This window comes from Sceloporus occidentalis, unplaced genomic scaffold, assembly GCF_023333645.1.
Source record: "Sceloporus occidentalis isolate IW3139 unplaced genomic scaffold, rSceOcc1.0.p SCAF_1, whole genome shotgun sequence".
In the NCBI taxonomy this organism is placed as follows: Eukaryota; Metazoa; Chordata; class Lepidosauria; order Squamata; family Phrynosomatidae; genus Sceloporus; species Sceloporus occidentalis.
The window spans coordinates 39256479-39278758 of NW_028316981.1; the positions used below are offsets into that span (position 1 = coordinate 39256479).

Consider the following 22280-nt stretch of genomic DNA (forward strand, 5'->3'; position numbering starts at 1 on the left):
ACATGGCAGCCAGGTTGGTTATGGGCACACCTAGAACTGCCCATATTACACCTGTCCTAAAATCTCTCCACTGGCTGCCTCTCAGTTTCCGGGCAAGATATAAGGTGTTGATTTTAACCTTTAAAGCCCTATATGGCTTGGGTCCAGACTACATGCGGGAGCACCTCCTTCCATATAACCCACCCTGCACACTTCGGTCCTCTGGGAAGAATCTGCTACAACCTAAGAAGACTCTTTGCGGTGACCCAGAGGACCTTTTCATCTGCTGCTCCCAGGCTCTGGAATGACCTGCTGAACGAGATCCGTCATCTTACCACTTTGGAAGCCTTTAAAAAGGCAATCAAGACGGATCTCTCCGGCAGGCCTTCCCAGATCGGCCTCCTTGACCTGCCTCCCCCTGCTTTTACTATTACTGTTGCTGTTATTTCTACTGCTCCTAACACTGATATTGACATTGGAACCGATATCACCATCCCTGCCCCCTCTCTCCTATAGGATAACCACTCCAGCACAATTCACCAACAAGTTTTTTTTCTTTTCTTTTTTATTATGCTTGTTTTGGCATGTTTTATACTATCTGCTGTTTAATCCTATTTTATGCTTTTATGATTGGGGGGAGGGCTGGGTTTTTGGGATCGGTCTTTTTAATTATAATTTTAATTGTATGTTGTGTCATTTTACTGTTGAGATCTGCTTTGATTTCCTGTGAAAAAGCGGAATATAAATAAATTATTATTATTTGTAGTAGTAGTAGTAGTAGTAGTAGTAGTAAATCAGGAAAAGTCCCAACTTACAAAGTTTTAAAATCTGGTCTGATGCATTCACAAGTGAGCTAGAGTTATTGAACTCCAGACAAACATTTTTGCTCTTCTTCTCAGTCAGTACAAACCAAAGCACAAGAGTGATTAGCCTTTGCCCTGTACAAAGGAGCTAGTTTACAGAAGAGTTTAGACTTCTGAAATCATTTGGAGGCAAAGCAACTGGAGTGGTTTCATTGCAACAACCTCAAAACAACTGAGAAACCAGCTTCTGTCCCTTCACATCATCACTTTTGCACTGGCTCTACAATAAAATACCTGTAGTCTTCCCTCAAATTTTCTAAGTTGATTACTAAGGATGCCAGGGCCCAGTAATTTTATGCAAGACAGCAAGGGAAAACAAAATTCAAGCACATACAGAAAATCCAGCTGTTTCCCTCTCTGTCAGACTTCTAGCACCTCTCAAATAGCTGAGAAAAAAAAACCCTGACAAATTAATTTTAATTTTATTGGAAAATGAAAGTGGTATGAAGGCTGACAGCAGGGAGTGTTATAAGTATGCTTAGCAGGAGGATAAAGTGAAATGGCGACATGCTGTATGACCTCAGGGGTTAAAGATGCAATTTTCCATCTGGCCACATCTGGCTTTTCAACATAAAATGTTGACAACACCAGCTGAGTTTTTTCTATATGCTACCTCCAGTGCTCTCTAGGTACCTGCTGCAATCTGGGAGAGCCTATTACCAGCATCCTCCCTTCATGTTTTGCAGATTTGTGCAATACGTCGCACCCATCCATAAATGCTGAACTGCATACTAATAGAACATTTCATGTGGAATGCATATAAGAGAGTAATTAAAACAATAAGTATTAGAAAATTACAGGGCATGCAGTATATGCTTTATGGTATAGCATATGCTGAATCTGAGATTGCCAACTGTTTTGCTTAAAGGAATTGAAAGAGGAAACTTTATGAACTTTTAAAAAGAGGTCACAGAGCCTCTCACACTAAAAAGCCTTTTCCAGTGGGGTTATCTAAATTTGTTCATGTTGTATTAGAGAAGGTACAAATCAGCATAACTGAAAGAGATTAAAATTAATGGTGCTATCAGGGGTATAACCTTACCTAAGGGATTTCTTCCCATTTCCCCTTTTAAAAACAAATATTTGAAAGGGCACACTCAGGGGTCTCTGATATGCCTTGCAAAAAACAACTACTACACGTCTGATTGGTGTGTTTCAGGTCTGGATGAAATACTAAACTAAATCAGGCTGATTTAGTTCCAAAGTGAACCATATCCAAATTAGATAATGTCTGAAGATCTGTTAGCAGTATGGATCTGGAGGGACACTATAATGTCTCTCTGGAACCTGGTGCATCTCTCTCTTAACTTTCCATGTAAGAAAAACACCACAATGAGGAAAGCTGAGAGTATCGTTTTCTGACTGGCAGCTCTAACTTCTAATCACAACAAATGGTTCTACCACAGAATTTCTAATCCCAGGGCTTTGAGAGAGTGATGATGAAGCAATATATTGCAGGACTGAATCAGCATTTAGTGATTTTTAACAGTTGTCTCTTCAAATAGGAATATGGAGACTATTTTGCTCTAATTTGTGGGCCCTGGGAGAATATAGTTCTGGGCGTCTGCCTGGAAAATACTAAGTGCTTGTTCTATGTATATTATCTACCTCTGCCTGTTTCCATTTTCTATTATTCTGGTGTAAACTCCTTAATCCATGCTGCTATACCTCCTTCCTGAAATTCTTGTCTAGGACATCTCCATGACAAATGCCAGTTTCATACAAATCACCCCCAAAGTCCTTAAGAATTGCCCACAAAAATCTTGAGGAATAACCTCACACACTCCTTTAGAAGTCCCTGTAATATAAGACCCGCACTAGCATAAAAAACTTTTCATCTACTGTATTCTGAAATTTGGCTGGTTTTGAAGGGGCAACTACATCTGCAAAATTCACCCAGTTCTGTCAAAAACTAAATTTATATGCTATTCCTTTAAACATGAAAGATGTGTGGCATACTGTCTAAGATCTCACAGGCATAATTATCTCTCTATGAGTCTCTATGAGACTAGTAGAGCAAATTTAATCAAACTCTGGCAAAGTTGTTGACTTTTGATGATTTATAATATCAATGGCAACTGACTCTCCAAAAACTATTCACAAAAACTTCACAATGCTTAAAATTAGTTGAGGCAGAGTTACTACATCTTTGGAGAACTTGTCCTATTACATAAAACTTATTGAGATATGGTTCTACAATACATTTTATAACATGAATTAAACTTAGGCAATGTTTTGGAATGCAAGAATGATACTCCAATGGAAATCAAGGATATATAAGACATTATGTATATTAGATACCTGTATTAAAATGGTTACAAAATTTTGAAACAGTAAATGTATACAGTTGCCTCTCCTAACTCGTGGATCTGGGATCCGTGACCTTGAATACTCACGATGAGGTGACTTCCATTATTTCCTGTGGCACACACCCTGCACACGCTCGTGCACTCACAGGCTCCATTCAAGCCTATGGGGCTTGGATATGCATGAGCCTCGCCTCTGTTTTCGGGGGGGGGGGGGGGGGTTCAGAACGGACCCCTGTGAAAATGGAGGGCCACTGTACTAACTTGAGATCTAAATGTATGAACTGTATTTTTTGCTTTGAGTTTCCTTTTGTGTAATAAATAATGTTTCAAACGTAATCACGTTTGTAGTGATGAAACTGTTGTTCTTAAGAAAGTACATCTAACTGGTTTTCATGCTGGTAAACTGTAATTTTGCCACATAAGACCTGGTTCCTGTGGGAGTGTGCAGTCTTTCTGGTAAAGCCACACTAACTGCTTTGGAAGATCCTACTAAAAAGGTGGAAGAAAAACCTCTTTTTAAATTAAATAAAATAGACAGAACATGGTTAACAGCTCTACACTTCTGAAATGAAGTGATTTTATGAAGGTGTCTTTAGAAACAGATTGTGTAAAACTCAAAAAGCAATTTACACTTTACTCAGTTCCTTAGGCTTCACATGTTAGCACTATTCACCCAAGGGAGTTTAGTTGACTGCCTGAGAAGCTGAAAAGCTGGGCAGAGGTGAGCACTGAAGCAGACTGAACTAGGAAGCAAAGAGTCACAATACTGGGCCTGTCAACAGCTAGTACCAATCTCCCCAAGGGTGTCACCTTCTGTGCAACAATAATCAAAATGGAATAGCTAGAGGCAACTCAGCCAGAACAAAGCAAGGGGATGGAGCCAAGCCTCAGGAGACACTTGCATAAAGTCTCTCTTTCCAGGAACAGCTGGAGAAAGTGCAACAGTGTAAAAGAAGCTGGAAGGAGCAGAGAAGAACAGGCTAGCATGTGCTGTATAACAGTCCCCTTTCTTCCAGCTGGGCCCGGGAAAAGCCAGTGTGTAGACTATCACACTGCTTCAACCTTACATTGATATAGCAGTAAGGGAACAGTTGTATCCCTTAAAAAGACAAATGGACTTGATATCAGACTATGACCCTGGACAGTAGGGTTTGAATCCCCACTCAACCATGAAATTCCACTGGTTGACCTTGGCCAAGTCACAGTCTCTCAGTCTCTGAGGATGGCACTGGCAAACCTCTTCTGAAGCAACTTGCCAAGAAAAACCTGTCACAGGGTCACCATAAGTCGGAAAGGACTCAGAGGCAAAACAACAGCACACAGTGAAGGGCACCCACCCACTTAAAAGTATATTTCAAAAATTATCTATTCTAATACAAAAGCTTATTTGTGTTGAACTAAAAATAATGATGTAACTAGGTCTAAGGCTGTATGTTGGGGCATTCTCTTTGTATTTCTGTATTCCTTGTCCTGAGGGATGACTTCCTAGTAAAATCGAATAAATTCAAGCATCTCTGTAAGAACTCACTTGGAGACAAAGCCCTCAGACACATGAAATTATAGGGATTCTCTGAAACGTCTTCATCTAGTTGCCTTAGCCATAGATCTATCATGATTGGAATTATGTCAGGAAAATGCATCACAGTATTTGAATTGTGCTCAAGAACCAAAAGAGTATCCTTCATGAGGGCTAAGTCAAGACACCCTACATTTAAAGCACATTTGAACAATTCCTTAATCTACTCTTTTCTTGGAAGCCTCCAGGAAGAAGATTCAAAGCCTCTCTCTAGCTCAACCTTTTTCAACCTTTTTAGCATGGAGGAACCCTTGAAATAATTTGCAGGTCTTAGAGAATCCCTGCATAAAAACTATTATATCTACAGCTCAAAAATGTTAAGGAGCTGTCAATAATATTGCCAGCAGCCTGACAAATCTGTGTAACAGCAAGTCAGTCTGCAATTTCTGCTGAAACTGTACAGCCACTCTGATGACTTTACCATTACCAGCACAGGTAATTCTCCTAAAGCAGTGGTCCCCAAACTGTACTCTTTAAGGGATTTTGGACTTCAGCTCCCAGAATCCAAGACTATTGGCCAACATGACTGAGGCTTCTGGGAGCTGAAGTCCAAAATTTCTTAAAGGCACATTTTGGGGACCAGTGTCTTAAAAAAAGGAGATCATAGATCTCATGTTCATATTCATATTCATATTCATGCTGGGAGTCAGACTGGGTTTGGCTGAACAAAAGGAAAATATGAGTAGGGCTCCTGTACCTTTAACTGAAAAGCACAAGTCATACTAGTCTGGCAGAGGTAGATTGGCTGCCTTGGATCTTGTACTGGGAGAAAGGCTGGATATAAGTTAAATAGTTACTGTACATACTCAACTATAAGTCAACCTCACGGATAAGTTGAGGGCAGATTTTGGGGGCAAAATTATAGATTTTGATATGACTCCTGGAGGGTATAACTTAGAGGCATGTGACAAAGGATTTAAAGGACAGCGCAAAGGAAAACAATGCAAGAACATATAAAATTTTAGCAGGCATAACTGTTTCTGCTCACCCTAAAGGCTGGATGGATGAGGAGAGAACTATGGAAAATCATGAATGTACAATGTGCGGGAGAAGCAACTACAATGTGCGGGAGAAGCACAGGAGGGGCTAAGAAAACACACATGTCAGAAAAGATGAAAAGGCAAAGCAAAGCAAATGATTACATTAGCAGTGATTATAGCCTTTAACTTTGGCTCTCAGTAGACTGGCAAAACATGCCAGCATGAGGGTGGAGTGAGGGTGTGGCGACCACCCACTGCCCACCCACACGCTGGCATCACACTGCCCTATCAACCACACGTCAAGCAGCATCACGCTGCGCCAAAGAGCCGCGGAAAAGCCACAGCGGTGGCTGATGTGCCGTTTCCGCTGTGCAAAAAGAAGCCACCTTTTGCAGCTTCTTTTTGCACTGCGGAACTGCCTGGTTGGGGGTCACTGTGCGGTTGCTGCATCCCCAACCTAGGGCTTTCAAGGGCGGTGCGACAGCACCTCTTAGCAGCAGTGTGCCGATAATTATGCGTGATTTTACCCAGAACAACTGACAAACATACATAAATCGAGTATTCAAATCCTTCAAAGTCTGATTCCTCTTGGCACTCCTTTGGGGGGAGGCACCAAAGACCTGCCACCACTAGCATTTTCCCACCCAGGCATTTGAAAAGGCCAGAAGCAACACTGTGGTAGAGAGTAGAGAGCTTCAATGATTCTTTTTGGTGTTCCTGGGATGGACTAAGCTCTCTCACCTTTCACCACTCTACCCAGAGAAGGGGATGGTTAGAGTTAAAACACAGTACAGTACTTACACTGAGCCATGGATAATTTGGAGTCAATTTTTTGACTAAAATTTCTGGACTGATACATAAGTATATACAGTAAATAAATAAGTACAAAAACTTACAGCATCTTACTGACACTGTTTCATATGGTCTGAGATGGTATAATGATTGAAATCAGGCCGAATGAGTACTTTTCCTTTCAACATATAAAATTCTTAGTGAAGATATTCTAGAATTTAAGTCATCCTTTCCCCCCCCTAAAGCAGATGAAATCAAATTTCATCAGGATCCATTCAGTGGAAAATGAATGTCTTGGAGATTATGCATACAATGGAGAGGCAGAAGGAAGACAACAAGATTTAAAATGAACACCCTCTGAGGAGATATATTTAATCCATGAAATCAAGTGAAATTAATAAGATTCTGAATCGACATAGTCTAATAACTCAAGAAAATGTAGACAGGCTCCTTTCAGGAGATCTATGCTTAATTTATGTATCAACAGTTGTGATATAACTGGCATCGGATGCTGAGGAAGGGGGGGGGGGCAACCAGAAGGAGAACACTTTGATCAAAAGAAATTAGGGCTGAAGCATAAGGCCCAGAAGGAGCAATCTCCAGCTGCTCTGGCCATGATCGCTCCAGGACCACAGCAACCGCCCAGCCCACTCCCAAAGTGGGCCACCACCACCATCTGGAACAGGTTGCTGGCAGGAACAGATTAAATTCACTTCTTTTGTGGTGGCTTTGGACTGCCTTAGGCGTTTTCAAGAGCGTCTTCTAGCTACTTTGGGGGCATGCACTGTCTAAATATCACAAACCGAAAGCGGCCAGAATCTGCTTTATTTTGTCCGTCTGCTTCGGGCCATAGTTGGTTTAGTAATTAGTTTAGAAAAGAACACCTCAGCTGATATTACTTTTCTTAACTGTACATAATACGCTGTGCCTAATTTAGACTCCTTCTTCTGTGGCTAGTGGGTTCATTCTCCTTTGTTCACAAAACTGGATAATTCATATAAAAGTAGATATCATTCTACTGTTTATGCTATTATCAACCTTATGTAAAGCATAGTAACACTAGAGGCTAGAAACAGAAAACAGTTTTAAGTCACCCATTTTTCAGACATGTCTAATGAGAGGTAGTGTGTCAGGGTTTTCTGTAATTACTGTATATACTTGACTGTAAGTTGACCTCATGAATAAGTCAATTTTGAAGTCAAAATTATGGATTTTGATATGACCCATGGATATTGAGGGTAAAACCTAGGGACATGTAACAAAGATTCTAAAGGATGAAGCAAAGGAAAACAATGCCAAAGAAATTACAAAATTCCAGCAGGCATAACTGTTTGTGTTCACATTATGTTCACATTAAAGGCTGGATGGATGAGAGAGTAGAGGAGGGTCAGTGCTTCAAGGACAGATTACACTCTTGCCTTTCACCTGAGGATGGTTCTCTCATATATATATATATATAATTTTTTTTCCAAAAAGGAACCATTCTTGAATATTGAAAGGATCATTCCTTTGTTTTTTAAGAGTTAAAATACAGCACTTACATTGACCCGTGGATAAGTTGACCCAAGTTTATGGGGTCAAACTTTTGACTAAAATTTCTAGACATATACATGAGTAAGCACAAAGGACAAGAAATGCTGAACTTGTACTTCTCTTTACATATCACCATTGATCTAATGCTACATGTAAATCTCTTTCTATTCATGCAAGCAAAAATGATTGATTTAAATTGATTAAGTATCAACTGGGCCTAGACTAGTACAGAGAAAGAGGGCTAGACCATCTGGCCACTTCATTTAAAATGAAAGAGGGGTTGGAATAATCATTAGAGGTCTGTCTTACTCTGCCAAATGTGATGGTTTTTTGGTTGCCCAAATGAAAGTCAGATATAGTGGATGAAATATGTTGGAACTTCTCTTACCATTCACTGGGGCAGTCTTACCTTAAAATAGAATTGGCTCATTTTAGAACAGCTGGGTGATTTGAAAGGACTGAATACAATGAACATTCAGTATTATAAATGAGTGACACTAGTTACTACATAAGCACGCTTTCCCTTCCTGCCTCAGAACCTTTTGCTTCCATATTTTATGCAATTAGATTCTTTTTATTTAAAAAAAAGCCCACAGATTAGTACCATTATGGAAAATAATATTCACATAAAACTTTATCTTCTTCATCAGAATTTGAATTTTGTATGTATCTATTACATTTGATTTTCCAAAATAGGAGTTACTTTTTAAAATGTAGTCAAAAACCCCCAAAAAACTTGTGTCTTATCCATGGGTCAATGTAGCTACTGTACTTTAACCCTTATTTTTTTAAAAAGGAACCATTCCCTGGTGCAAGTCACGGGTGTCACCTATCCTGGAAGCACTGTCCCCCCTCTATTCTCTCATCTATCCAGCCTTTAGTCTGACCACAGTTATGTGCACTGGAATGTTCTAAGTTCTTTGACATCATTCTCCTTTCTTTCATTCTTTAGATCCTTTGTTACATGTCCCTAAGTTTTACCCTCGACTTATCCATGGGTCACATCAAAATCCATAATTTTGGCTCCAAAACCTGCCTTTGACTTATACATGAGGTTGGCTTATAGTTGAGTATATACAGTAGTAAAAGTTTAGTTTCTAAGGCCCCATACAGACAGGCCAAAATAAAGCTTCTTCGGGTCACTTTGGAAGTATGCTGTTTAAATGATGCATGCATCCTAAGAAGCCAGAAGCTGCGGCAAAGCCACACTCCAGTCCTAAGGACTGGACCGTGGCTTTGGTGCAGCTTCCGGACTCTTAGGATGCATGCATCATTTAAACATCATACATCCAAAGTGACCCGAAGCAGCTTTATTTTGGCCTATTTGTATGGGCCCTAAGTAAACTTACCAATTAAACTTTTACTTTTTAGTGACTAGCCAAGGTCTGACTATACAATATAAACTTACTTAAAATGTACTTTTAACATGATTTAGCCATTTTTTATTTTTTCCAAGTTATGACAAGGCAGAGAGATGTTTAAAACAACAGTTGTGGTGCTACAGTGAAAAATGTACAGTTTTAAGAAAACAACTTCATCATTTATGTACAATTCAAGAGTTTCTGATTCTTTCTTCCAAGAATACAATGACTGGCAACTCCAAGGAGGAATGGATTGATAAAATCTCTACTGGGGAAAGGGGAATGTTTTTACTTTGCTTGATTAGTATTTTACAAAGTTACTAGATCAAACATGTCGAAATGCTTTCATCAGGGGCACAGAAGATTTGATAACTTACTTGGCTTTTTGAATCCAAATGCAATAATCTGTTATATAAAGGTCATTAAGAATATACGCAGGATCATTTTCTCGAAAAATCTTGTGAATATCCAACAGACACTTCAAAACTGCACTTTTACCTGAAACAGATAAGAAAAAAATAATAAACACATTTAATTTTCAATCCCTGTTACGTTCCTTCTCAATTTTTTGTGGGTTTTTTTTGTTTGTTTGTTTTTGGTAGAAAATCTTCTTGGTACCATGCTGTTACCTGCCAGATTAATCCTGGATGCCATTAGTATTTCTCTAGTTTCCACCAATCAATGGTAGATGAAAATGTAAGAAAATTGGCAGCTTTCTGAAACTTCTGGTAAGCATCACAGTTAATGAAGGACAAAACTTATCTGAACATAGCTAGTGATGCTAAGTATTGAAATAACAGCAGCCAATGTTTATTCTCTACTTAAATCTACACTAAAGTGCTATAGCAGAGAAAAATATCCCTCCTTGTCACAAAATATCAATGTACTTATTTTTTTAAAGCAAATAGCATAGAAGACATAGTTCTAGTGCTTGCCTTAATCCAGAAGTGGGAATCATGCTTTCCCTCCAAATATTGTAGGAATCAAGGTGGATTACAACAGAAACGATAACAAAACAATTAACAATATTACAACATTGAATAAAAATACAAAATATAAGTAGTAGTCACATTATACTGTCCCTGTACAATCCCCACCATTACATAATAATAAAACACAATAACAGTTACAATAGTTAAACCATTAAAACAATTTAAACGATCAAAATTGTTCATTAAAACATATACATATTTGCAATATGTAAAAATGCAGATTCGGCACTAAGTGAGTAATGATATACAATACAGAAGTTAGTCATAAAGCACGCAAGAAGTCACTAAAACTGAGGTAGACAAAGTAACCTCAAGATGTTATTGGGCTACATATCGAAGCATTCCTCACTACTGGCTCTGCTGACTGGGGCCTGCAAAATATAATGTTTCATCATTATCAGGAGAAACCCCTTTGTCCACACCTGAGATACGAGAAGACTGGGAGAAGGCTGATAGAAGCTGAAACCACTAACCCAGGGCTTGAGGAAGTCTGAAAGAAAAAAGGAAATACAGTCCGCCTGTGCCATCCACGGGCTTGACATCGGCGGACTTGAGTTCACGTGGACGGCAAGCCCGGAGGGACAAAATGTTGTACGTGTCTGCATTGCACAGAGTGTGCCACCGTTAGAATCAATGGGCCTTTTTGCATACATGGGGTGGTGGTGGTTCAGAATGGATCCCCCGCATATACAAAGGGACCACTCTGTCATAAAAAGCTTTCAAACTTTTGAATGTCAGCACAGTCCTTTGGCGACAGCAGATGTTCGAGCAAAGGCAGAGGGCATCTTGAAAAACATCCCTGCATGTATCCAAGTATGCACAAATTTAACTACATGGAAATCAATTAACCAAATTGTCATGAGTAAATCAATGAGTTGAATGTCCTGTTCTCATTCACTTTAGCTTGCTCCCCCCCCCCCGCCAATTATGGCTGTTTATACATTCCATTTTTTGTTTTAAAATGTCTAGTCTTTCTCAAACTGTGCTTCTAACATTTCATGCTGGTATTATATGTGCTATGCAGCTTTCAGACTTTCCTTTCACATCTGAGCATATCAGCAGTTGAAACTGTTTTGGCATGAGTCCAGCTGCACCATTAGACACAGTGCTACTTTTATGTGTCCTCTGCTATTCCCCAGCAGCTGGATGAGTGCCTCTGAACTGGGAAGTCTCATCTCCTGGCACTATCTCTTTTTTCCTTTTGGAAAGTCTCATCCTATGATGGTCATGGTAAAAAAAATATATTCATTAGTGGTTTACCAGTACCTCCTCCTACAAATTACTAGTGTTCTACAGTACTAATAAGAATTAGCTAAAGTGCCACTTCTATTGCCTCCGTTGTCCTGTAACTCTTTGGCACTTTTAGTCTGGCTCCTCAGCAAAAGCCTGTCTGATGTGGGAGACCCTACTAGGAGCAGTGCTACCATGAGCATAGCTTCTTGCCCCTCAGGATTAAACAATCCCATCACCAAGGAAAGGCAGTGTCATGTAAGGAGTGCAACTGCAATACAGGATAATCAGTAGATAGAGTGAACCTCCACTTAAGTATAAATTACTGGTGTTCAACAAGGTGCCCCCTACAAGCTAAGTTATTGATGGTGCTTGCTTACACAACCAGATTCATGTTACAATGTTGGAAGTACATACTATTTTAAAATAGTATATTTATTCTGAATGCTGCTCACCTCTACAGAATCATCAAGAGAGTTTGAAAACCACCATGTAATAATGTAAATGAACTTACACACCCTACTGATAAAAGGATATGTGATGTACTTGGTATTACTAAGTTTATACCTGCAATGAAAGTCAGAGGTGTGCTAATTGCATAAAGAGAAAAATCTAGATGTAGTATTAGTTTAGGTGTAGCATTAGTTTTATTTCAGCTTAGGTGCCTAGATATTAAAGAAATAAACCATTCCCCATAAAATAACATGACAAGCCCCTGCAATTTGTCAGATTGCTGCTATTACAGGCACAGTGCCATCGCAAACCACCAGTGGTAGAAAAATGAAAGAAGCTTTTAAAGGGAATGAGAGCCTACTTATAAAGATACATTAAATAGATTTCTGAAGTGTCAGACCCTTTCACTGGAAAGCTTCAACACCCTCTTTGCCACTACTTGTGCATTTCAAGGTTTCCCCCCCCCCCTACAAAAAGGATGTAAAAAGTTCAAATATCACTTCATGAAATGCTCATGGGTCACAGAGAACAGTGATCTGTCAATACTGAAACATCAGCACTTGAATTCAAAAGGGGATGACCTAGTCCTCATTCTCCCTAATTGAGCATGAGAAGAAAATGCAATACTGCACATGAGAAATTATCCAACACCAAGAAGCCAACTCAAAACTCCCCCTGCTGTCCAAGATTATTATGACTTGGGATATCTCCAATCTTACCAAAACAGAACAGGGTAAGTATAAAGTCTGCAAAGAGCAATTGCTCTGCAAAATAATCACTAGTAACTTTTGCATTTTTAATAGTTGTATATACTGTATATACTCAACTATAAGTCGAGAAGTTTTTGCCCCAAAATGGCCTCCAAAATCTTGGGTAGACTTATACACAAGGCAATATGGTCCTTCGACCAAGTCAAGGGGCAGACCAGTTGAGGAGACACTAGGAAGGGTGAGCGATCGCTCCTCAGCTGGGCTTCTTCTGCAGGGGAACGTCTAGCTGCAGACAGGCTAGGAAGGATGATCCATTGCCCTGGAGCCTCCCCCCCACATCTGGGCTTCCTCCACAGGGGAAAGCCTAGCTGGGGAGAACCTGGGAAGGGAGATCAATCACCAGCAGCCTCTCCCCAGCTGGGCTGCCCCCTTTAGTCCGACCCTTGACATATCCATGGGTCATATAAAAATCCACATTTTTGGCCCCCAAAATTGGCCTTGACTTATACATGAGGTCGACTTATAGTCGAGTATATACGGTACTCGTTTCACCATCCTAAAGTAACTTGCGAAGAAACTCAAACATAATAACTGTAGAAACCAACGTCAGAAAGTGTGATGTGAGAAACAAGAAACTGTTGAATCAATTGCTTATGGGAGCACTGTTAATAGCTGATAAGTGTTTTACAGAGACATCTCAACAGGGAGCTGAAGTAATACTTAAAGAAACTACGAAAACTACGCAAGAGTATTCCAACAATAGTATTCAATAAACAGTAAATGAGAGCTTATTCAACATGGGCAAAGTATAAAACTCCACTTGCATGCTTGCAGAGGTTGCAGTGATGGTGGAGCAGTGCAGCTCATAGTTTCCCAGCTTTTTCAAAAGGATATTTTAGAAGTGTGACTGAGGAGCATAATTGTACTCAACTCCCATACCTTCTTATGAAAGTATGTGAACCACTGGCATAAGCAGGAGTTACAAAGACATAATGCCCCAACAGCATTCTGGCAATTATGGAGCATCCACTCATTCTGCATTTGACTTTTGTACTGTAATTTTTACAATATTGAGATTACTTGCAATACTTATTCAGCACTGGCTTTCTATCTGGGCAACAAAACGATGTAAACCTCACATACCTAGATGTGCCAAAAACTAGTTCCAATGCGGATCAAAGGACTTAGTCTTACTAAAAACAACAGTAAACATTTAGGAATTCTTTTCTCAAAGGTGGTGTAAGCCAGGTGCCTAATACAGTCAATCATTCTGAAAGCACACACACACACACACACACACACACACACACACACACACAAATTTTTGACTTGGTGACTGAGCAGCTAATTGACTAGTTCACAAAAAGTAAGATCAAGCCCATGGAACCCATTGCAAAATCAGGTGTACAACTGTGGGACCCTGTGTATCTACACTAGAGATGTGAAAGTCCAGGGGGAGAGAAACAGCAATGGGAAGGGGGAATCTATTTTTCCTTTATTCCTGAAGACTTATTTTTTTCTGAAAAAAAAATATTATCTAATATTTTCATTTATAACTAAAATGTTTATATTAGAACTAAAATTATAACTAAAAGAATTATAACTAAAATGTTTAAGACATAATATGTGTGTATTTAGCACCCCCTCCATTAATTCTAAAAGTGATGAAGCATGTGGACTTTTCAAAGTAGTTCCCCCCCCCCCCCCATTAGATATCATGTATACTGCAGCTGGTATGAAAGCCATCAGCTGCCAGCCCACAGTAAATTTCCAGTAAAGGAACAAACTGTTGGAGTCAATAGGCACAAACGGTACTGGCACATTAGAAAAAAAGATGTCAGTTCTCTCACAATATATAGCCTGAGAAGTACTGATTCACAATATCAGATCACTGTAACCCATGGTCCTGGTTCCCTTTTCTAAGTTCTTTTTATGGGAATTGATGTTTTATGTCTGCTTGATACTATGGATTACAAGGGACAAAATAATGTATTTCATTTACTAATTTTGATGGCCTCTTCTGCTTTGCTGTTGTTGTTTTGGCTTGATTCTCATAAGCTGGCAAACCTAAAGAGGTCCTTTACAGCTGAGAATCTTGTTGCTCCACTTGGAAGAGAAAATAAAATCCATAAAAGTAAATTCAATTTGTAATTGAATCACAAACTGCCCGCCTTGCCAAACAGTTGCACAGAGGTTCATTAAGCTGGGAGACTTCCGTCCATGCTGAGACTACACTGTTGAGAGCAGCTCAGGACTTCATATGCTCTACCATGGGTCTGTACCAAGCAGATCCCGATGCCACCCATGGTGTAGGCAACACTCTAGACCTAGTTTTCTGTGTTAGGTAGGATGACAGTAATCCCAGTGTGTAGGAACTTTACACAGTTCCACTGTTATGATACATTTGCCTCCTGGAGCAAATCATCTTAACTGCTCCATCTCCAGGGCCTTCAAATTCCAGTAAGACTGATGGGATTTCAGAGGCTAGGCAGGGTCGTGAAATGGATCAAGATGGCTAATGGTCTAGAGGGTTTTGTCTTGGCTCTTCAGGAGTTTCCAATTGTCACGGCACATAATACCCTGCCTGATCCCTGGAACAGATAAATGGTCAGAGCATGGTATTTCCTGGTATCACATTTTATACAGGCTGTGCCATATCTCATAGAATCATAGAATTGGAAGAGACCGCAAGGGCCATCCAGTCCAACCCCCTGCCATGCAGGAAATCTAAATCAAAGCATTCCTGACAGACGGCCATCCATCCTCTGTTTAAAGACCTCCAAGGAAGGAGAGTCCACTACACTCCGAGAGAGTGTGTTCCACTGTCGAACAGCCCTTACTGTCAGGAGGTTCCTCCTAATGTTGAGGTGGAATCTCTTTTTCTGGAGCTTGCAACCATTGCTCCAGGTCCTAGTCTCTGGAGCAGCAAAAAACAAGCTTGCTCCCTCCCTCCTCAACATGACATCCCTTCAAGTATTTAAACAGATGTCAGACTAACTGGAGGATAATTGTTGGGATCCTCTCCCCCCCCCTTTTTTTTGAAGATGGGACTTCTCCTGTTCTCCAGAGGTTCTCAAAGATCATTGCCAATGGCACTGATATTACATTAGCCAGTTCTTTTAATACTCTTGGATGTAGTTCATCAGGTCCTGGAGATTTATATTCATTTAGATTAACCAGGTATTCCTGTACTGTCTCTTTACTTATTCTGTGCTGAAATTCCCCTATTCTGTCCTCTGCTCCATTATCCTCAGGTTGTGTACCCTTTTCCTTTTTTGAGAAGACTGAGGCAAAGAAGGTGTTGAGTAATTCTGCCTTTTCTGTCTTCTGTTAGCATTTTGCCATCTTCTGCACGCAGTGGTTCTACTGTTTACTTCTTCTTCTTTTTGCTGCAGACATACCCTTTTTGTTGTTCTTAACCTCTCTAGCAAGCCTGAGTTCATTCTGTGCTTTAGCTTTTCTGACTTTACCCCTACATGTGCTCACTATTTGTTTGAATTCCTCTTTGGTGATTTCCCCATTTTTCCATTTCTTATACATGTTCTGTTTCAAACTTAGCTCAGTTGAAAGTTCCTTAGTCTTCCATCCTGGTTTCTTGAGGCATCTCCCATTTTTCTTCCTCACTGGAACTGATTGAAATTGTGCCTTCAGTATCTCCCTTCAGAAACTCCCATCCAACTTGAACTCCCTTCTCTTTTAGTATTCCTGACCATGGGATTACCCCCAGTACTTCTCTAAGTTTACTGAAATCCGTTCTCTTAAAGTCTAGAATGTGTGTCTGACTATGGCTGGCTTCTCCTTTCCATTGTATAACAAACTCCAGGAGAACATGATCACTCCCACCTAAGGATCTCACCACTTGCACTCTATATATCTGGGAGCTTGGAAGTCTGGTCCCATATATAAGCTGTATGGGACCACCCCAAATCCCATATCCCTTATTATACTGACAGTAAGTGCCAGCTGCACTCCCGACAGACCAACCTCCAAGAATTGGGCATGCAACAATCAGAGTTTATATACCAAATGCCAGAGCTCTACTTGTTGGGACTGCAAATAGTGAAGTTGTTCCTCCTCCTCCTCCTCCTCCTCCTCCTCCTCTACAGTCAATCAGGCAAAGCACCCCATATCCTATATTTTCCTATTTAGTGTGAGTGGGAAGAGTGGGTGCCAACTATGCTCACAACAGAATAACCCAGAAGGATTTGATACCCAGCAAAATGACCTCAAATTACATTCCACATGTTCTATCTGTTGCATGTCTATTCCTTTTAGAATTCAGTACAAGCTTCTCTTAATGTTTAAAGCTTTACATAACTTAGCTCCCCCTTATCTATCAATCCTTATTTCATCTCACCATTCTATTTGAGATTTGTGGTCCAGGAGCTGAGGGCTTCTTACCCAGCCAAGGGTTTCTTCTTCCTTGGCTCTGCTTTGTCCTTTTTCACTTGCTGCACTGTACTCCTGGAACTGCCTCCCTGAACATCTGCACACTATGTCTTCCCTTGCTAGTTTTAAATTCATATTAAAGGCTTTCTTGTTCTCTAAATCATTTAGAACTGTATTTTAATATTGTTTTATATATTTATATTTGATTATATGTATTAACTGTTTTTACAGTTTGTATTTTAACTGCATAACTTACTTAATTTTGTATAGTTTATATTTTATGACTTTTAGATTGTATGCCATTGGCAGGTTATATGCTGTTTTGATGATGTCTGTAAAGTGCCATGGAAATGTATGGTGCTAATAAACGAACAACAACAACAATTGCATAGATGGTATTTGCTCTTCCTCCTCTCAATTCTCCATGCCCAGGTAAATGAAGCAAGTGGTATATGAGATATTCTTATATATATGATCTGTCTCAACCCTCAGGACAGTCCTTCTTCTCACAAGACTAGAAACAGCCCTCATATAACTGTCTCAAGCCTTGAGCTGGCTTGGCAATAGAATGGACTGTCACATATTACTGGAAAATGTGGGGAAATGCAAGTCTACCAGGGAGATAGACATGATCGCTCCTGGGCATTCCTTCCCATGGAGTGGAACCAAACAAGTTTACTATGGAGATGGCAATGTTGAAACAAGTGGGAAAGAGACTAGTATGTTGACAGTAGAAAACATAACCGGTCCAACCAAACACAGACTAGAGCTCACTGGAAAGTCTATGTCACAGCAGTGATGGCAGTAAAGAAATCATACCTCTCTAACATGAGAGGATCTGCACACCATCACCCAGCACGGCCATCTTGAATGGTAAGGTGCCTTTTATGCATTGTCCCACAAGAAGTGATCACTTGACAGTCTAGAGTGAAGAATTTCCAAGACACTTTGGAGACAAAGTCACTTAGTTTTACCCTGATGTGGATGCTATTGTTGATACTAGTCTAATAGATGTAATTCTGCCTGCTGCTTATCCCATGTTATTGGATACACTTCAATTTGTGCAGCCTGAAGATATGGAGAGGATTCTTGAAGAGGTGAAAGCAACCACATCTAATGTACCCATAAAATTAGCAAGAGGCACATCAGCCAAGTAGATAAGGGGAAAAGAGAATCACTCAGTGCAGCAGAGCAGGTTTTCATTCTTCATAAAAGAGGCTTTGAGAAGGCCAGATAGCCAGTGTGGTGTAGCAGTTTGAGCACTGGACTATGACTCTGAAGACCAGGGTTTGAATCTCAGCTCAGCCATGTAAACCCACTGGGTGACCTTGGGCAAGTCACACTCTCTCAGCCTCAGAGGATGACAATGGCAACCCCAGTCTGAAAAAGACCCTATGACAGGCCCACCCTGCGGTCTCCATAAGCCAGAAACAACTTGAAGGCACACAACAACAAAAGACCATTGTTGAAATATGGTCTTCTGTGAACTCTGCCATACCAGAGAATTATCTAATGGTCTCCAATATCCCTCTCTTGGGCAAGGTTCTAATGGGTATGGTGGCCTCACAACTCCAGGGATTTCTGAAGCTATGGTTTATCAAGATCCCTTTCAATTTGGTTTTTGGCCTGGTTACAGTATAAAGACTAGTCTCCTTAGTGGATGACCTACATTGGGAACAAGACAGTGGGAATGTGTCCCTGTTGGTTCTGCTGGACCCTTCAAGAGCATCTGATACCACTCACTGTGATATCCTTTCAAGCCACATTTCTGGGATGGGACTTGAGAGGCACTTTTTTTTACAGTGGTTTCAATCTTTCTTTGAGGGATAAAAATCAGAAGATGGTTCTGGGGGATTCTTCTTTGCCGTACTTGCTAAACTCTGGAGTCTACCCAGAACTTTGGGATTCGGTTTCACTAAGGCACTTGACTCTTATCTCTTTTTTTCATCTACTTCCAAGGAAACTGCCTTGGTCTGAAGTTCCGTCTGGACAGACTTTTCCTGACAACTTTCAATGCTTGATCTGCTGATTGCTTCAAGATTCATGACATTTCCACAGTTCTCCTCAGCCACCAACTTCTGTACTGAGATCATTCCCTCAAATTAGGCTTTCTCCATCCTTGCCTCTGCGTACTTTTTATAGGGCCTAAACAGACAGGCCAAAATAAAGCTGCTTCGGGTCACTTTGAAGATATGCTGTTTAAATGACACATGCATCTTAAGAGGCCAGAAGCTGCGACAAAGCTGTGCTCCAGTCCTTAGGACTTTGGTGTGGCTTCCGGCCTCTTAGGACGCATGCATCACTTAAACAGCACACCTCCAAAGTGACCCAAAGCAACTTTATTTTGGCCTGTCTGTTCGGGCCCATAGTCATCATTTCCCAGCCTCAGCTCTGAACCCACTTCTGCTGCTCTTCTCAATCAGCCAGCATTATGTCTCCAAACAGTCCCTGCTGAATTTTTTTCTCTTTCAAATCTCCTATCCAGAACCTGAACCTATCATGGAATTTTCAACTGGTGGGTGACCTTGGGCACATCACACTCTCTAAGCCTCTGAGGATGGCAACAGTAAATCCCCTCTGAAGAAACTTGCCAAGAAAACCCCATGATAAGTTTGCCTAGGTGTGTATTTGGCAATTGCCTTAAAGAGGTAACGGTATTCTCCTTTAACAAGGTTGTCAAGTCGTGTCTGACCACAGGGGGTGGTGCTCATCTACATTTGAAGGTGTGATACCTCATAACCAGCTAAATACAGTAACACACAATGGGTTTCACCTTTGTTTCAAGAGAATGGGTCAACACCAGAGTGCTCAGCACAGTTAACACACTGTTGGTGATTCCCTCTTATTAAAGTTTTGAAACCACAAATATAAATATTTGTTATCTATATAGTGGTAGGAAAATTCTGTATAAAACTTCATTTCTTGTCATATGGGCTCAGTGAATAGGGACAGTATCCCAAATCAATACTGCAAAGGATTAAGCTCATTTGAAATAGAAATGATTTACTTCCAAGTGCTTAAGGCTGCATAATAAAGCATAAACATGGGGAGAATGTGAAGTATGGGACCAAGTACGAAAAAGCATACCTACCCACCACTTTTACCACACAGAGATCAAACAAAATCCTTATCCATGTAACCAGATGTGAACATCAGAAACAGGACAGTCTTCCTACAGTGACTGTGAAACATGTTTTATCAGTAGTTTTCAGAAGAACAGTGTCAAGGTCTATACACACAAATGAACTACTTGCAATTAATCTATTTTTACAGCATCATTTCTAGTTTACTAAGTATGTCAAGCAGCATTTTAATATTTTATGTACTACCAGCTCACTAATCAAACAGGTATCAAATTCAATTGAATGTGTACATGTTGCTTTTAAAATTAGTTCTAACAAGGCATATGAAAGTGAAAGTTAACATTTCAATGTCCTTTTGATCAAAGGACAGAGAGTCTTAATCACAAATATATTTTGCTTGTTAGACAAAAGCTGTATTGGGGAGCATGCATATGTTTAAAGAACAGGGTTTATTAAATTTTCCCAGAAACAGGGAAACTTTTTAAATAGCTTTAAAAAGTTTAAATAGCAGTTTAAAGACTGGCACAAGAGCTACTAGCTGCTGTAGAAGGGAAACTGCTTCCCAAATATGCTGTTTTCACTTCAGCTTTGCCACTCAGCCTAAAGATCACAAGATTTCACCTACTCTTAGCAGTGCACTAAACTATTTCTCATACATTTTCTAGTTCAAATACCCAGTCTAACACAGACAACAGACAGTAGACAGACAATAGTTGGTAGTCATGTCTTTCACTGAAGACATAGTTTATAGCATTCCTAAGCAGCTTTTTTTGTTGCTCAATTGCAACAATTGTCTCCCATCTTGCATGCCATTTCTGATCCCATAAAATTTTCAGAGCGGTTTGAAAGTTCTACTTCTGAACAAAAGCTCCTGCTCTCCATCTTCTTTAAGTGTTCAAAGCCACATGGCTAGACATAAATCTGAAGAAGTGTGTCAGGAATGCTAGAGAAACAGGAACCAACTCCTTTTTTTAAAAAAAGAAGGGAGAAAACCTCATCAGGTTAGGTTCAATTATGTCCCTCAATAAATGGAAGTAACTCCCTTTAAAAATATAAGGCAAGAAGACTCGCAGGGTTGGATTCAATCTTGTCCCTTAACAAATGAAGCAATCCTTTGATTTTCAGAAACAATCAAGATGCAGCTGACGGAATCAAGGTACGCAATTTTTATAGTCCAGAGTGCATCCTCTGATGTTGCTCTGAAACTACCCTGGCTAACCAGAGCAACTTCAAGGCAGAGGGAGGCAGAGAGAAAACTGGCATAAACAGTCTCCTGCAAGACAATGAGTACCAGATATTCTAAAGCAATGGGGAAGGGAAGAACATTTTCCCATCTTTTCAAGAAAAAAATGGATTTTTTTTGATAAATTTCAGGGGGAAAAAATTCAATATTTTTACAGATTGTCTTCTGAAAATCACTTTAGGAACATAAAAACAGTACATATAACCTGGTTTGGTATACAATTATCATGTTTGCTATAATAAAAGTAGACTTCATTCAGAATATAATTGCAAACTGAATTTACAAAGAACATTAGTTTGCCTCTACTAGTTCTCCACAGTGTCCATCAGGTATAACATACTCATTCTCACAAAAAGAAATGAGGAAGAAAAACAAGATCATGAACTGCAATGACCTGATACCGTACAGTGTTCCACTTACGTAATATTTGAAAATGTTTTTCGGGCAGTAAATAGTGAACACCTTGGCATATACATTTTATTCATCATTCTAAAAGAAAACATTCCATAATAATTTTTTTTTCATTTTTCCAGGAAAAAATGACCTCAGGGGGGAAAAACTCTTCCTCAACTTTTTTCCTGAATTTTTTTTCCTCGTATTTTCTGGGCCTTCACATTTCTATGTATGTCATTTACTTAAATACAGGAAGACAGATGTGAAATTACTTTTTCTGTTTATTCACAAGCACAAAGAATTACATAGCACTTACTTGAAGACAAAGTCTATGAACTTGTCACAAGAACTTATAATTACTAGCATAGGTGAGGCTTTCCCCTTCATACAAGTA

The 22280-nt window shown here is 39.8% G+C and overlaps 1 protein-coding gene across 1 annotated transcript in view; it reads right to left on the reverse strand.

Moving 5' to 3' along the window:
• SHQ1 (SHQ1, H/ACA ribonucleoprotein assembly factor) overlaps positions 1 to 22280 on the reverse strand; it is a 101080-nt gene that overhangs the window by 50839 nt on the left and 27961 nt on the right. The window contains exon 10 of the mRNA XM_089519613.1: positions 9771 to 9891. Coding sequence (XP_089375739.1) covers positions 9771 to 9891 — 121 coding nt within the window. The remainder of the gene's footprint in view (positions 1 to 9770; positions 9892 to 22280) is intronic.